This window comes from Carcharodon carcharias, chromosome 2 (assembly GCF_017639515.1).
Source record: "Carcharodon carcharias isolate sCarCar2 chromosome 2, sCarCar2.pri, whole genome shotgun sequence".
In the NCBI taxonomy this organism is placed as follows: Eukaryota; Metazoa; Chordata; class Chondrichthyes; order Lamniformes; family Lamnidae; genus Carcharodon; species Carcharodon carcharias.
In genome coordinates this window covers 150,538,565-150,555,702 of record NC_054468.1, presented here as the reverse complement: position 1 = coordinate 150,555,702, position 17,138 = coordinate 150,538,565, and the positions used below count along the sequence as shown (strand labels likewise).

General features: G+C 41.9%; 1 protein-coding gene across 3 annotated transcripts in view; it reads right to left on the bottom strand.

Moving 5' to 3' along the window:
* dop1a (DOP1 leucine zipper like protein A) overlaps nt 1-17,138 on the bottom strand; it is a 355,194-nt gene that overhangs the window by 274,887 nt on the left and 63,169 nt on the right. For all 3 annotated transcript variants that reach the window (XM_041213315.1, XM_041213322.1, XM_041213331.1), the window contains exons 8-9: nt 14,869-14,978; nt 625-736 (exon numbers count right to left, since the gene is read on the bottom strand). In XM_041213315.1, the coding sequence (XP_041069249.1) occupies nt 625-736; nt 14,869-14,978 (222 nt within the window). The remainder of the gene's footprint in view (nt 1-624; nt 737-14,868; nt 14,979-17,138) is intronic.

Sequence of the window (17,138 nt, the reverse complement as noted above, 5' to 3'; positions counted from 1 at the left end):
TGAGGTACTTGCAGGGTTACAGACAAACGGTGGGGATGTGGACCAAGCACGACTGCTCTTTCAAAAGCCAGCACAGACATGTCAGGCAAAATATCCTCCTTTTGTGATGCAAGTTTCTATGATTCTAGTTCTATAAATTAAATTTTTTTTGAAATGACAGACACAGAAACAGTGGCCTGGATATGAAATCACCCACCCCCATATCTAGCAAGTTGGTTGGGGGGGTAAAAAGTGGAACACCTCCAAACTGGCATTCACGCATCTGTTGCTGTTGTTTTGTGTTATGCAAGACATAGGGCACTTCATTAACCTATTTAAATCAGGCTTCCACAGTGCAAATGGGAGCCTAATTTCATCTGAAATTGCTGCTGCACCAGTTTACTGGTACTCAAGAAAGCTGAAAGAGAAAGGGAGGCAAGGGCTGTCAGCTCAAGAAGGCAAGTGCCTTTTACAGCACTCCTTGTTGGCCAGAAGCTAGAGCCCTTTGGCCTCTACTTCGCCAATTGCAGACTCTCCCATTCCACTGCAGCCCCAATCACCACCAGCTTTGATCTCTTGCTCCCTCCCCCCCCTCCCCTCCCCCCTCCCAATTATTGGATGGTATTTCCATCCACAGTACTGTACCTAATTCTGGCTTGTCCAGAAGACTAATGAGAATGCGAAAAGGTTTCAGATCATGTAATGTTGTCCTTTCTTCCTCTCCACATTCTTTTCCTTGTAAGATTCCCACCATGGCCTGTGAGGGGAGGCAGTCAAAAAGGAAGAGGAAAAAAATAAAATTAATTGGTTCAACCAATACATTTGTTCCAAATGTTCCAAACCAAACCAAAAACATTGAGTGCAGGTTTCCTATAAAAGCTACAAACTGGGCAGTTAATGAGAACAGTTTTTAAAAAAAATGTAGCTACAGGAACAGCTGCAAATCATCTCCACCAAGTAAGTCCTGTCCTTACTTCAAATGCAAACTTTAACATTCATTTTTGGGGATATAAGCTGCCACAGGTTTGTTTCTTTTTGCAAATTAAAAATATTTAAATGTTGGTATGTGTGCATGGAGGACAGACTCTCAGATCCACCAGTTAAAGTACAATGCTCAAAAAAGGAAAAAAAACATTGGATTTCAACAGCCAAGTGAAATTAAGAAAAATGTTTTATTACATCTCCAGGAATAATTAGGGAGACCCTAGTGGCTCTTGAACCATATTAGTTTGAGACTGTTATTCTGCATATTAGCAGTTTATTATAAAACTAAATATTTCTTTGGAGATGTGGCAGACACTGGCAGGGTAATATTTATTGTCCACCCCTTGTAACTAGCTGTTCAGATTTCTTTCAAAACACTATTTACGCTCACCACGAGGTTTCCAATGGGCAGATCTCTCATAATTCGAACTCATGAACCTGGTGCCTGGAGTGATAAGTTATTGTGCCTCAGGGCTAATTATACTTTTTCATATGTTTAAAACATATAGAGGATTACCCAATGTACCGTTGCAAACAATCAGGTGCAAGCAAAAATTACTATGCTCACATTTGACATACTTCAGTCTAAATTATAGTTTGCTATAAGTGTTAAATTTATATGAAAGATGAATCAGCAATGCAAGAGCAATGAAGAACTTCTTCCTAAATAAAACTGAAATTCAAGTACCTGACTTAGGTACTAGGTACCCAAGTTCTACAGAGCTCCACTGGCATGATTCTGGTTCAATTAAGTGAAATCACAATTATAGCAAAACGCTGCTGCAAAATCTCTCTCCAGGCAGCTTCTGACAACTCAGGTTCAATGTAGGCCAGCCACAATAAGCAAGAGGTTTTGAAGAAAATCCACTCTTTTTCAACAGCCTTATGATTTACATTAATTAATTAAATCATTCCAAGTGAATGGAAAGTTGTCAGAAGAGTTATTTAACAGTTCAGACCTGAACAAAGCCCATTAGAATTTCAGCTAACCTAACCTCTCCTGTAGCAACCATTGCCAATTAGATGACACCTGCAGTAATTACAGTAGTATACTTTGTTACACTCTAGAGACTGATAACTTTTTTAAAAAATGAATTTCCCAATAACCAAATGAAATAACCGAAGGTCAAGGTTTCGTGTATTAAGACTGTTACTGTAACAAAAAATCCAAAATCAAGATTATTAAACATTACTTAACAGGCAACTAATACATTGAACTAAAGACAAGGCACTTTCGCATTAGTAAACCAATGCAATTGAGATATGTCTTACAAATCCTTTTGCTGTGTAACGCACTTCTGGCAGATGTATAGCATTACAAGAGCCAGACCCAAGATACTCCCAGCTTTTCAGCAGGATGACTTCTCCCTGCCATGACAGGTCAAATCTTCCAATGTCCTTCCTGATTAGGCCAGAACCATGTGCCACCAGACTGACCTTGACAACTCCTTGTTCCTTAAATCTTCAGGAGTCCTGTCTGTTCTGTCATCATCTTTTCAAACAGAGAGCCAGATCTCACCAGCATCCTGCTTGACTGTTGATACAAAACAGTTTTCCTGCTCTTCACAACAACTGCATTGTCTCTCTCTCTTTCTTTCTCTACCCATGTCTCCAAAAAGCAACTGTTCCTTTTCTGTGTCAATGTATGAAAACTGTCAGAGATAGTAATGCCATTCAATGTCATAGGGAAACGTTTGGAGTCTCTCTTATTGGAGATGGTCGTAGCCTGGCAAATGATACTTGCTACTTATCAGCCCAATCCTGAATGTTGCCCAGGTCTTGCTGCATATGGGCACAGACTTCTCCAGTATCTTGAATCGTGATTTGTGCTGAACATTGTGCAATCATCAGCGAACATCCCCACTTCTGACTTTATGATGGAGGGAAGGTCATTAATGAAACCGCTGAAGATGGTTGGGCCTAGGACACTACCCTGAGCAATTACTGTTGTGAAGTCCTGGGAGTGAGATGATTGATCTCCAACAACCACAATCATCTTCCTTTGTGCTCCAACCAACAGAGAGTTTTCCCCCCCTGATTCCCATTGACTCTAGTTCTGCTAGGGCTCCTTGATGCCACACTTGGTCAAATGTTGCCTTGATGTCAAGGGCAGTCACTTTCACTTTGCCTCGAGTTCAGCTCTTTTGTCCATAGTTGGACTAAGGCCATATGAGGTCAGGAGCTGAGTGGCCTTCGGAACACAAAGTGGGGCATCAGTGAGCAGGTTATTGTTTAATAAGTGCCACTTGATAGCACTGTCGACAACATTTTCCATCAATGTGCTGATGATCGAGAATAGACTAATGGGGGAGTAATTGGCCAGGTTGGATTTCTCCTGCTTTTTGTGGACAGGACATACCTGGGCAGTTTTTTATATGTTAGCTGCACTGGACAGCTTGGCTAAGGGCGCAGCTCGTATTGGAGCAGAAGTCTTCAGCGCTATTGCCAGAATGTTGTCAGGGCCCATAGCCTTTGCAGTATCCAGTGCATTCATCATGTGGAATGAACCAAATTGGCTAAAGACTGGCATCTGTGATTTTGGAGATCTCAGGAGGAGGTAGAGATGGGTCACCCGCTTGGCACTTTTGGCTGAAGATTGTTACAAATGTCCTAGCCTTTTGTACTCTTGTGCTGGGCTACACCATCAGTGAGGATGGGGCTATTTATGGATTCTCCAAACCCTGTTAATCGTCCACCACCATTCATGACTGGATGTGGCAGGACTGCAGAACTTTAATCTGATCCGTTGGTTGTGGGATCGCTTAGCTCTGTGTATCACATGTTGCTTTTGCTGATTGGCGTGCAAATGGTCCTGAGTTGTAGCTTCACCAGGTTGTCACCATATTTTTAGGTATATATGGTGCTGCTCCTGGCATGCCCTCCTGCACTCTTCATTGAACTTCGGGTTTCTTTTCCGTGACAACGAAGTCACATGGGCCTGTCTCCAGGCAGAGGTTTAGTTTGACCACCAACCCTCTATCCTGAACATTGTTTCATATTATGTTAAAGGAGACATTTTCAAACTTACCATCTTGTAAAGTTTCACAATCGTAACATCTTACACTAATCGCATACACTCAAGAGAACAACATAGGAAATCCAATCAGAAACAGCAGTCATGGCTCTAATTTTTTAACCCCAATGCACTGACCTAGCTCCCATTTCACAGCAAAAAATACAACATAGAAGTGTTACAACATGATGCTAGACATAGCCTGCATCTACCACACCACCGACTGGTTGATAGGATGCTCTCCCAGTAACATGGATTTCTGAGACATATCAAGTGGGTAACCACAGAAACCCACTTCCTGCTGCTATGCATCAGAGTCAGTTCTGCTCACAGTAAGAATTTGATTGGTATAGAGTTAGATGTAGCTGAATGGATAGATCCCATAACTGTAATAATAGTTGTGTACTGGTGAAAGATTTAGTTTCAGTTCCTAACTCTGGACTCAGTAAGGCTAAGAATTCTGGAGTTGAAGTATTTTTGGGTTTTTATCTATTGGCTTGGAAGGGATTTCAGTTTATGTTATGATGTTGGTACGAAGTTAGATTTCATTTAGAAAGCGTTTGTTCGAAATTCCAGATGCTGAAATAAGGGATTGTTCGGAATTTGTGTCCTTCTGAGGGGAAATGGGCAGCCATAAAAACTGTGATCCACATCAGTGTTGTTACAAGTATGAGATTTATAACATTGTTATGTTTTGGGACTATGTCTTTAATTTAGGATAAAATAAAGCGGGAGGTGGGGGGAGGCAGGTGACCTGTTCTGAAGTCTACTGAACAACAGACCTATATGACATAGTTGTTAAAGATTAAAGGGAAGCTCAGGTTGTTTTGTTGGAGAGAAGGTGCATCTGCGGTTTAAAAAAGTTAGACTGCTAATCTCCAAAGTCACAGGAAGGTGTTGAGAATGTCACGTTGCAAGCACTTATGCTTTAAACTTCCATTTACTTCCAAGATAAAAGAGAATTGTGGTATTAAGGATGGCTAATCAGCATTTTTACCTGACTACATGGCCCATCTGATTTACACTGCCATGGAGACAGGTTTTGAAAAGGAAAGGATTTCTAATATATCCCTGAAAACTCTCAGACATAGGCAGTCTGCCAGCATCTGGGAGAAAGAGTGCAGATCGAGGCCAAAAGTCTCTACGGTTCACTGTAGGAATGCGGGTGGGAGCTCACGCTCAGACTGAAAAGACCAAATTCGCGCGGATTTGAAAGGAGGCTGGAAGATTCGTCTAGCTTGCTAAGAAAAACCCTCACTGTGAAAGACAGTTCTGGGGTTAAAAGTTATCAGGCTGGGAAAAGAAAAGAATGGCAGTAGACCATCGGGAGCTAAAAATCACTTTGGACTGTTTCCAGGAGAACTGAATATCTATTTAAGGGACAGTATAAATTATACCTGTGAAGTAGGTTTTCCAGTTGTGTTAAAAGTAAAAGGGGAAAGTTCTGTTCTGTAGTTTAAGGTGTAAGTGGCCTAAAAAAGTGTTTAGTTAATATTGCTTTGTCATTTTGTTACAGTACAAGTCTTAAAACATGAAATCTTGATATGTCATTCTTTCAGCTGAGAAGGTTAATTTAAAAGGAAGGTTCCAGAAGATGAGGCTTGTATTCTTTTGAGTGCAGAAGACTTAGCAGTGATCTAATTAGGGTGTGAAATGGTGAAAAGCTAAGGATAGTGGAGGTCCAAAAAGATTTGGGGCCCATGTACACTGATCACTAAAGCATTGAGGTCATATAATTACGTGGAATATACGGCATACAAAATGGTCATTCAGACCACACCAGTGTTATGCTTCATTCAAGCCTCCTCCCATCTTCCTTAACCTTCAGCATAACATTTCTTCCCTTCTCTCATATGCTTTTGTAGCTTCCTCTTAAATGCATTTATACTATGGGCCTCAATTACTCCCCATTGTCATAAGTTCCACAATCTCTAGGTAGACGGGATTGTTCCGAATTCCCTCCTTGATTTCTTGGTGACCATCTTATATTGATAGTCTCTAGTACTGCTCATCCCCATAAGTGGAAATTCTGTCTTAAATTTTTCATAATTTTAAAGACTTCTATTTGACACCCCTCAGTGTTCTCTTTTCAAGAGAAAAGAGACCCACCCAACCTGTTCCACCCAACCTGTTCACCTTTTCCTGATGAGTATTAACCCTTGTTAAGGACGATACCAAAAAAAATCAAGAAGGCTAATAGCCTTCACATTCCAGTAATCCAGATTTAAAGATGAGCAAGCTTTACCACAATTAAACTATACCCTAGTTACATCACATCCAAGTACCGTGTACAGTTCTGTCACTTCATCTTAGACATGACATATTGGCCTTGGAGGAAACGTAGCACAAATTCATCAGAATGTTCCAAGGATTAATTTATGTGAAGTGATTACAAATTAAATTCTCTGGAATATTAAGGTTAAAGGTGAACTGTTTGAGATTTTTAACAGGAAGAATTAATTGGGTAAAAAGAGAGAAACATTTTCTATTAGTCAAAGTCAAAGGAGGATAACCTTAAAATCATAGTCAGGCACTTAGTCAACGTCTGCACTGAGAGCTGGTGAAGGAGTTTTATGGGTTAATTTCTATCTAAAGTCTAGCTTTTTTCTTTTTTTAGCAATTAACTAAAAATTACTCAAGTTAAGAGAAATTAAGTTAAGCCTTAAAATGGGGGTATACAAGCTCTCTGAGATCAGCTGCAGCTAGTTTAAACTGGTTTTGAGAAGCTGGAATCAGTTGTTTATCAGAACGTATAACAGGCCTTCCTCAGTGCTGCTTTGAGTGCACAGAATGTAAAGTAGGAGTTTGATGAGGGAGGCGCTCCTTTCTTTTTTGATTTTTTTTCAGCCTTCAGTAGCTGGCTCTTACTTTGGTACAGGGGAAAAAGTTGATTGGTGAGTAACTGGCAAGTTATTTAACTAATTCTAATGGTAATAAATAACTTTTAAAGTTACAGTATGGCAGCTCAGCTTGGTCCAGTGGAATGCACATCTTGCCGTATATAGGAAGTCATGGATGCCCTGGATGAACACATTGGCAGGAAGTGTCACCAGCTGCAGAAGCCTGAGCTCTGGGCTGGAGTCACTGTTGTGCATCCACAATGCAGAGAACTATGTAGATAGCAAGTTTAGGGAGGTGTTCACATCACTGGTTAGGTGTGTGGGAATGGGTGATAACCAAGCAGTCTAAGAGAGCCAGGCAGGTAATGTAGGAATCCCTGAGTTGATCTTGCTTGCTAATTGGTTTTCCATTTTGGATACTGGTGAGGACAATAGTTCTTCAGGGGAGTGTAGCCAGAGCAAAGTCCATGGCACCACGGGTGGCTCAGCTGCACAGGAGGGGAGGAAGCGGAGTAGAAGAGCAATAGTAATTGGGGTTTTGATGATCAGGGATTCAGAAAGGTGTTTCTGCAGCAATAAATGTGACCCCACGAACGTGTGTTCCTTCCCTGGTGCGAGGGTCAAGGATGTCACGGAGTGGCTACAAGGCATCCTTCTGGGGGAGGGTAAGCAGCCAGAGGTCAAGGTCCATATTGGTATCAATGCCATAAGTAGGAAGAGGGATGAGGTCCTGAAAGCAGATTTTATGGAGTTGGGAAATTAAAAAGCAGGACCTTAAAAGCAGTAATCTTAGGAATACTCCCAGTGCTACGTGCCAGTGAGCATAGGAATAGCAGATTGATCGATTGAACATGTGGCTGGAGAATTGATGTAGGAAGAAAGGCATCAGATTTGAGGCATTGACACCAGTTCTGGGGTAGGTGGGGCCTGTACCAGGATCGGGACTAATATCCTGCAAGGAAATTTGCTAGTGCTGTTGGAGACAGTTTTAACTAGCTTGTCAGGAGATGGGAATCTGAGGGTAGCTCAAATTGGAAGGAAGTAAAGCTGGTAACAGGAAGTAGAAAAGTAGCAAACTTAGAAGGTGAAACAAAGGCGAGGATGAACTAGGCTTAGAACGTAGAATAATGTCAAAAAGACAAAGTTAAGGACACTCTACCTGAATGATCAGTATTGGGACCCTTGCTTTTCCTGATATATATTAATGATCTAGATCTTGGTGTGCATGGGGACAATTTCAAAGTTTGCAGATGATATAAAACTTGGGAGTGCTGTGAACTGCGAGGAGGATGGTGTGGAACTTCAAAAGGACATAGACAAATTGTAGTGGGCAGATGAAGTTCAATGTGGAAAAGTGAGGTGATGCATTTTGGTAGGAGGAACGTGGACAGACAACATAAAATAAGGGGTGAAATTTTGAAAGGGGTGTAGGAGCAGAAAGACCTGGGTGTATATGTCATTGAAGGTGATAGGACAGGTGGAAAGAGCAGTTAATAAAGCGCATAGTATACTGGGCTTTAATAGGGGCATAGAGTACACGAGCAGGAAGGTTATGTTGAATTTATGTAAGACACTCATCAGACCTCAGCTGGAGTATTGTGTACAGTTCTGGGCACCAAATTAAGGAAGAATATGAACACATTGGAGAGAGTGCAGAAGAAGTTTATAAGAATGGCTCCAGGGATCAGAAACTTCAGCTATGAGGATAGATTGGAGAGGCTGGGGCTGTTCTCCTTGGAGTGAAGAAGGCTAAGAGGAGATTTGATTGAGATGTTCAAAATCAAGAGGGGACTGGACAGAGTAGATAGGGAGAGGCTGTACCTGCTCGTAAAAGGATCAAGAACGAGAGGGCACCAATTTAAAGTGATTTGCAAAAGAAGCAAATGTGACATGAGAAAACTTTTGTACACAATGAGTGATTTGGGTCTAGAACGCAGTGCCTGGAAGTATGGTGGAGGCAGGTTCAATCGAGGCATCCAAGAGAGCATTAGATGATTGTTTCTATTCAGATAATGTGCAGAGGTACAAGGAAATGGCAGGACAATGGCACGAGGTCATAATGCTCATTTGGAGAGCCGGCGCAGACACGATGGGCCAAATGACCTCCTTCTGTGCCATTAAATGTGATTCTGTAAGTTTATGCCTAAATATTCTGCACATGACAAGATACAATTGTAATTTGCCCATAAAGCTCTAAACAAGGTCACTTCTATCTGAGTAAATTAAATATCAAAGACTGATTCTTCCAAAAGGAAAATGGCCACATTGCTTTCAGAATAGCCCAAAGGATTAACAGACATATGAGGAGGAGGATGAATGGGGCGGTGAGAGGGGCAGAGGCATCTGGTGCCCCATCGCACCTAATGGGCCATTTGAGAGCATATACTGAGACTCTGGTTCCCTAAGGACATGATCCCTTCTTCAATATTGCTCCACAGTTCATCACCTTCCCCATCCATCAGCAATGTCCCAACACAACCATCATTTGGCTGAAACCCTGCGATTAAAAATCACGACCAAAAACCTTTTTCATAACATCTTTATCCAACAATATATCCAATAATACAAAAAATGAACTACTCACCTTTATCCATCGCCTGAGTGCCTGTTTCGTGGGTGCCTTTGCCCCACCTAGTGCTCCTATTCAGCCCTACCCTAGCGCCTGCAGCATTACCAGTGGAAGCCTCCTACTTTCATTGGGGAATCCTGTAGACGGCCTTGTAAGGCACACTCAAGCAGTTCTCACTTGAGGGCCTGGCTTTGGATATACCACTTCGGCATCGGTGTCAGCAGTCTGGTTGGCTTTCTGAGAGGCAACAGCAAGGCCATTGGGGAGTGGCAGTGGTGGGAGCAGGAATGCTGTCATCCCAAGAGAGGGCAGCAGGTTTGTACCACTGAGCCACTGGCATTCCCCAGAGTGGCACCACGTCAATCCTGGCAATCTGTTGCAGGGCAGATTGCGAGACTGCTGAGAGCCTGCATGCCCCTTTTAGCACAGGTCTGCAGCAATGATTGGAAGCAGTCTGAGCCTGGCAGTAAGCTTGAATCTCATGACCTCCATTTCTGAGCTTCTGCTACAGTGCTCAGACATTGGGTGCTCTGCCTATGCTGCAATGGAAGCTGACGCAGTAACCACCAGATGCTAATCATAGCCACATCTGCAAAGAAGGCCATGCTGCAAAGGATGGACTCCAAGCTCTGCTCTGCATCACATTAGAGCCAGACTCCACCATGCTTTGAGTAACAAGAGGCTCTGTGGCAGGCCTGCTAATGCACTGAACAATTCATTCTGCATATCCATCACTCTTTGAGGGGCCATCTCCCGCCCCCATGTACCCCTACTTACTCAACCTTTTCTTCCCTCCCTCCCAATCCAGATCCACTTTCATCCCCTCCTCCTACTACATCCTCCACCCTATCTGGTTTTCTCCACCTTTCCTGGACTCAGCTCCTCATCCCTGCCTCTGCCCCTGCAGCTACTCCTCGGCTAGCACCACTTGAAACCACACTGCCATGGAAGGATAGGGGATAGAATGGAAGGCCAGGGGCACAGCCTTTTCCATCACTGGGCGCTTGGGTAGCGCCAAGGTTCACACGTAGGTTGAGCTAGAAGCGGTTCAAGATGGGATGTGACTGACACCATGGCTGGTTGGTGTCTACAGGAGGGGGAATTCCAGAGGTCTGCGCTCTCTAACACATACCCTCCACAGCTAACCCTGCCATCACTGTCTTCTCTTGCGCACTTGCAAACTGAGTCTCACTAAGTAAAAAACCAAGCTATCTATATAACTGGACACATCAAAGTGTAAATATCTGTGCTGGTGCATGGTAAACACATCTTGCAAGTGTACGCTCAGAAGGAATCAACTCCTTTGAGGAATCGCATCCAGGAGGTCCGACAGCTGCTGCTGTACAGGTGAAGGCCCTGGAGAAGAGAAATATGAATTAGTATTGATAAGCTGAAAACATTGCAACTTGCCATAGCACCATAGAAAAGTTACAGCACAGGAGGCGGCCATTCGGCCCATCTTGTCCATTCCAGCCCGAGGACACCCAGGTGCCCTTTCTAATCCCACCTTCCTGCACCCGGCCCATAGTCGTGCAGATCCAAGTACTTTTTAAAAAAAGAGTTGAGAGTTTCTGCCTCTACCACCAACTTGGGCAGCAAATTCCATACACCCACTACCCTCTGCACAAAAAAGTTCTTCCTCATGTCCTCCCTAGACCTTCTGCCACTTATCTTGAATCTATGTCACCTGGTTCAAGAATTCTCCACCAAGGGAAACAATTTTATCCTGTCCACTTTATCTATTCCCCTCATAATTTTGTACAGCTCAACCAAGTCACCTCTCAGCCTTCTTTGTTCTAAGGAAAATAACCCCAACCTATCCTTCCAATCTCTCCTCGTAGCTACACTTTTCTAACCATGGCAACATTCTTGTAAACCTCCTCTGCACTCTTTCCAGAGCTATTACATCCTTCCTGTAATGTGGTGACCAGAACTGCACACAATACTCCAGTTGTGGCCTCACCAGTGTTTTATACAATTCCAACATTATATCCTTACTTTTATATTCTATACCTCTGCCAATGAAGGACAGCATTCCATGTGCCTTCTTTACAACCTTGTCTACTTGAACTGCTGCCTTCATGGACCTGTGTACTTGTACGCCAAGATCTCTCACTTCATCTCCCCCTCTTAGCATATTCCCATTTATTGTATAATCCCTGTAACTGTTTGACCTCCTTAAATGTATGACCTCACACTTCTCTATGTTAAAATCCATCTGCCATTTTACCGCCCACTCCACTAACCCATCTATATCGTTTTGGAGATTATGGCTAACCTCTACACTATCCACTACTCGGCCAATCTTTGTGTCATCTGCAAATTTCCCAATCGTGACCCCCATGTTCACGTCCAAATCGTTAATATGTTACACAAACAGCAAGGGTCCCAACACCAAGCCCTGTGGAACACCACTTGAGATAACTTTCCATTCGCAAGGGCATCCAGACCATTACCCTTTGTTTCCTGTTACAAAGCTAACCTTTTATCCAGTTAGCCACATCACCCTGAATCCCATGGGCTTTTACTTTCCTGACCTATCTGCCACGTGGGACATGCTAAAATCCATGTACACAACATCCACTGCACTACTTTCATCATCCCTTCTTGTCACTTCCTCCAAAGAATTGAATCAAATTTGTGAGGCATGACCTTCCTTTAACAAATCCATGCTGACCATCCCTGACTGGTCCATGCCTTTCCACATGACAGTTAATCCTAACTCTCAGGATTGATTCTACTAATTTGCTCATCACCGATGTAAGATTAACTGGCCTATAATTCTTTGGCATTTTCTTTGATCCCTTTTTAAACAATGGAACTACGTTTGCATTTCTCCAGTCCTCTGGTACCTCCCCTGTATCTAGTGAAGATTGGAAAATTATCCTCAGAGCATCTGCTATCTCCTCCCTGACTTCCTTCAGCAGTCTTGGAAGCAATCCATCTGGTCCTGGTGACTTATCGACTTTTAAGGACTTCAACCCTTCGAGTACTTCCTCTCTATAACTATCCCATCCAATATCTCACAGTGTTTCTCCTGGACTACTATATCTACTTTCTCCTTTTCTTTTGTAAACACGGACACAAAATATTCATTCAAAACCTTTCCCACAGCCTCTGCATCTACACACAAGTTTCCATCTTCATCTCTGATAGGTCCCACTTTTTCCTTAGCTAACCTTTTAGCATTAATGTATTGGTAAAACATCTTGGTTATCTTTAACTTTACTTGCTAATCTTTTTTCATGCCCTCTCTTTGATTTCCTTATTTCCTTTTTTACTTCTTCCCTGCACTTCCTATATTCATCTAGGCTATCTGCAGTAATCTTTGTGCCTATCATACGCTTTCTTTTTCTGTTTGATCTTCCCCTGCCATTATGAAGACAATCATATTTCACTCACTGGTGAAATGAAGCCAATATGACTGAGTGGTGTATGGCATGTGGCTCTCTAATATTTAATTGCATCATCAGGTAACTAGAAGGTCCCAATCTCTCCAGATTCAATGATCAGGGGTGCTGAAATGCCACTGATCTTCAACACATTATTTTACTGATGTTAAATGGGAAATCAATGGAGCCCACCTTTGATTCTCTCCCTTTCCCCCGTGTTCTGTATTCTCTTCTGAAAAGGGGGAAAACATACACAAGTGACTGGGAAATTGTAAAAGGATCAAAATCAGTAGCAATGGTGGATGAGTAAATGGGGATGTGAAGAAAGGAGTGGGAGGAGCGACACGAGGAGCGAAAGGCCCTAGCGGGATGGCTGAGAGGTGGTGATAGGGGGAGGTCAAGTGCACAAAAGGTAAAGTGTAACTGTACTCACCTTACCTGAATGGCTAGGTCATTAGAGTGCATCCTGCACTGATTCAAGGAGGGTGGCTCTATGTTCCTGCTGCTTATCCCTTCAGCCACCTCCAGCTGCAGCCTCTTTGTTATAGCAATGTGTTTCTTCCTCCTGTTGCTGGGGAGGAGTACCTCGTTCTGATGCCTCACTGTACACAGAGGTGCATCAAATAACAAATCATTAAATCAAGGAACAGCTGTCGAGTATGTTGGAATGTCACCTTCTCTTGGTTCAACTTGCTAGTTCCTCCTCCAAATTCCATCCTTGGATTTGCATTGTGATTGTCTCATGCAGGTTCACATCATGCCTGCTGACATGCATACTTACATCAAATCTGGAAGTTTCATTCTAATTTGGTGGTAGGATTAAAATGCCACAGACAGACTCCAAGTTCTTGTGGAATTCTCCCCCAGTGTTCCCCAACCCCTCTCTGATCACACCTCAGAGCTGTAATGTCTATTATAATGTGGGGAAACACAACAGCTATAAGGTACATGGCCAGATAATCTGTTTTAGTGATGTTAGCTCAGATACTGGGAGAATTCCTCCACTCATTTTGATTAGTGCCTCTAAATACAACTAAGAAATAGGGCATTGATTTGACATCTCAACCAAAAGACAGCACCACCAACATTGCAGTATTGTACTGAAGTGTCAAACTGGATAATGTGCTCAAGGCTGGGATTTTCCGGCCCCACCGCGGGGCCATTCAAATATCCATTGACTTCGGCAGGACTCTGCAATAAAGCTCTGGGATAACAGTGTTACCACTAATACTACCAAAAACCTTTTAATCTTTTTACATGCCTTGCTATTTATCCCTGGCCTTTAAACTTTTCTTGATTTCCCATTTATACATGTTATTACTGTTTGTTTTCTATCATCCCCACAACACATATTTATCATATACCTTTATTTAATGCCAGTTTTGTTCTAATCTCTATTCATGGAAGTTTATGTTTTGATGCATCCCCTTGGCTTCCAGCAGATTTTTTAAAAGCCCTGTACTTTGTTTCTCTCATTTAAACCTTTCCTACTTCTGGTCCACCTTGAAATCGTTAATTCCCAATTGAACACCTTGATCTTTGACAAATCATCTTCTCATCGATTTTCAACATGAACCTTGTTAGATTCTGGTCATTAGTTTTGAAATGTTCCCTTTATCTTTAGGTTGCTAACTTTTTCTGCATGTTTATTCTTAACTAGATCTGACACGCTATCATTCCTTAGATAAAAGCAAAATACTGCAGATGCTGGAAATCTGAAACAAAAACAGAAAATGCTGGAAAAACTCAGGTTTAACAGCATCTGTGGAGAGATAGACAGAGTTAACATTTCGAGTCCATATGACTCTTCTTCAGAGCTCTGAAGAGCCATACAGACTCGAAGTGTTAACTCTGTCTTTCTCTCCACAGATGCTGTTAGACCTGCTGAATTTTTCCATCATTTTCTGTCTTTATCATTCCTTGTTGAACATGTAGTTATGTATGCAGTCCAAGAATACCAAATTTTGACCACAAACATTTAAATAATCCCAAGCTAGCTTTACCAATTAAAGTCAGTCATTGTTACAAATCTTAATGTAGAAAATTACAAAGAGTGACAAGAATCTACAAAGATTGGAATAATTATTGTACCTGAATCAGGAGATCCTTGGAAAAGTTATTAAAATAATAGATTGCATGTTCCTCTGGATTGCTGTGCCTGGTGCTTCTGGGGCCTACAACACAACCATTGTTATCGAATCCTAAATAAATTGAAGGAAGAATAGGGACATTAACGTGCATACAAATGAAAAGTACTTATTTGTCTATTGTAGCTTTTAGCTGATCTTTCCAAAGCAAGAATTTTTTTACTTACCAAATGGTAATCCATTTAAAGAAAGCAAAAGAGAAGTCACATTTATTTTGTTAAAGCAATAATAATCTAACTTATGCAAATTCCTTGGCCATTAGCAGGTTAAAGTAACATCTACTTCTACTCACACTCTAAGTACTGAATCTCACTTCCAGCTTACAATCTATGTATGCTTTCAGTCTTAAAACAATTGCCAACCATGATTCAGTAGCAGTTTTGTTCTGAGTCAGAAGATTGTGAGTTCAAATCACACTCCAGAAGTTCAGCACAAAAATCAAGACTGAGGGAGAGCTGTACTGAGGGAGTGCTGCACTGTCAGAGATGCTGTCTTTCAAACAAAGGCCCCTTCCGACCTCTCAGGTGAAAGTAAAAAATCTTGTAACGCTATTTTGAAGAACTGAAGTTCTTCCTATGGCTATTATATGGCTAATATTTATCCCTCAAGCAACATCACAAACAAAACAGATTATCTGAGTCATTATCCATTTTTAGGAGCTTCCTGTGCACATACTGGCTGCCGCATTTCCTACATTACAACAGTGACTAAACTCCCTTCAAAAGTACATCATAGTCTGCAAGCGCATTTAGACTTCCAGAGGTTGTGAAAGGCACTATATACATGCAAATCTTTCTTTCTTTCAATACATTAAAAAAACAATATGGACACTTGATCGTTTTTAAAAAGTTTGAATCTCCCAACCTGAAAGCAAGGTTTCTATTTCCCTACCACAGAAGGCTGTGAAGGCTATGTCACTGAATATACTTAAGAAGGAAATCGATACATTTCTGAACTCTAAAGGCTTCAATGGGTATGGGGAGAGCATGGGAGCATGGCATTGAGATACAGGATCAGCCATGATCATACTGAATGGCGGAGTAAGCTCGAAGGGCTGAATGACCTGCTCCTGCTCCTATTTTCTATGTTTCTAAGATACAACCACTGCAACAAATTTGAAAAGAATGAAGTGGGTAACTTACATGAGGACAATATCACTTACACCAAACATTAATCATTTAAATTTACAAACACTCTTCCTTTGTAATTCATTTATAATCCTTACTCTCATTATAATAAACTACATAAAAACAGTTGTGTACATTATACAATTAACATCTATTCTATAAACATCACAGAACTATGCAAATCTCAGAAACATAATAGACTTCTCAAGAATACTTTATATTTATATAGTGTGATGGTGTCAGGCACCATTTTGTGTGGAGTTGGTTCGAGCGGGTCAACTGCAGGCCTTATGTGCTGGATTGGGCTGCGAGCAGCCAGGGGCAGCAATGGTAGCTGCCTGTACTGGACCCTGCCCTGGGGCCCAGCAACATTGACAGTGATGCCATTCTGGAACGAATGGGTATTTTGCTGAGTGAGGTTTCAGGTGCAAGTGGGGACCAGCAGCCAGTTCTCCCAGCACAACTTCAGCCTCAAAAGGGCGTAAAACAGGCCCACATGATCCAGGGTGTGACACAAAAACTGGCCCATGTGACCAGGCTTCTGAAGAAGTTGGTGGCAGAACTGATGAAGAATAACAAGACGACTAGATCTAGGAGCGGGTGTTTGACAATAACTAAGTTGCTGCTGCTGTTTAAGTAACTGATTGACCAGGATTGTCACTGAAGGTCCAGATAAAGCTGATACTGGTGGATCCATGCTATCAAGACCATCATGAGCAGAGCTGAAGAGGTTCTGGAGAAGTGTGCCGTTTTGTTAAAGGTTTCACCCATGGAACTCGGTTTGAAGGGGAGTTACTGTCTGATGACAATTGGTGGCTGAATCTGTGAAGGAAAGGGGCTAGAACTCTACCTGAAAATCAGAGTTTTGAAGGATTTTATAGTTGAAACTGGTGCCATATATGCTGTGTGTACTGCCTGATTAACCTGTGAGAACTATATTAGTATCTGCTATGTGTAATTTATAATTTATTGACTGTGATTTGCCTGTTGATACATGTTTAATTCATGCTGATTTTGGTTTGATTGTTACAGTTAAAAGAGTGAAATCTTTTCCATTGTTTTTTCGTTGGGATCATAACAATAGCAC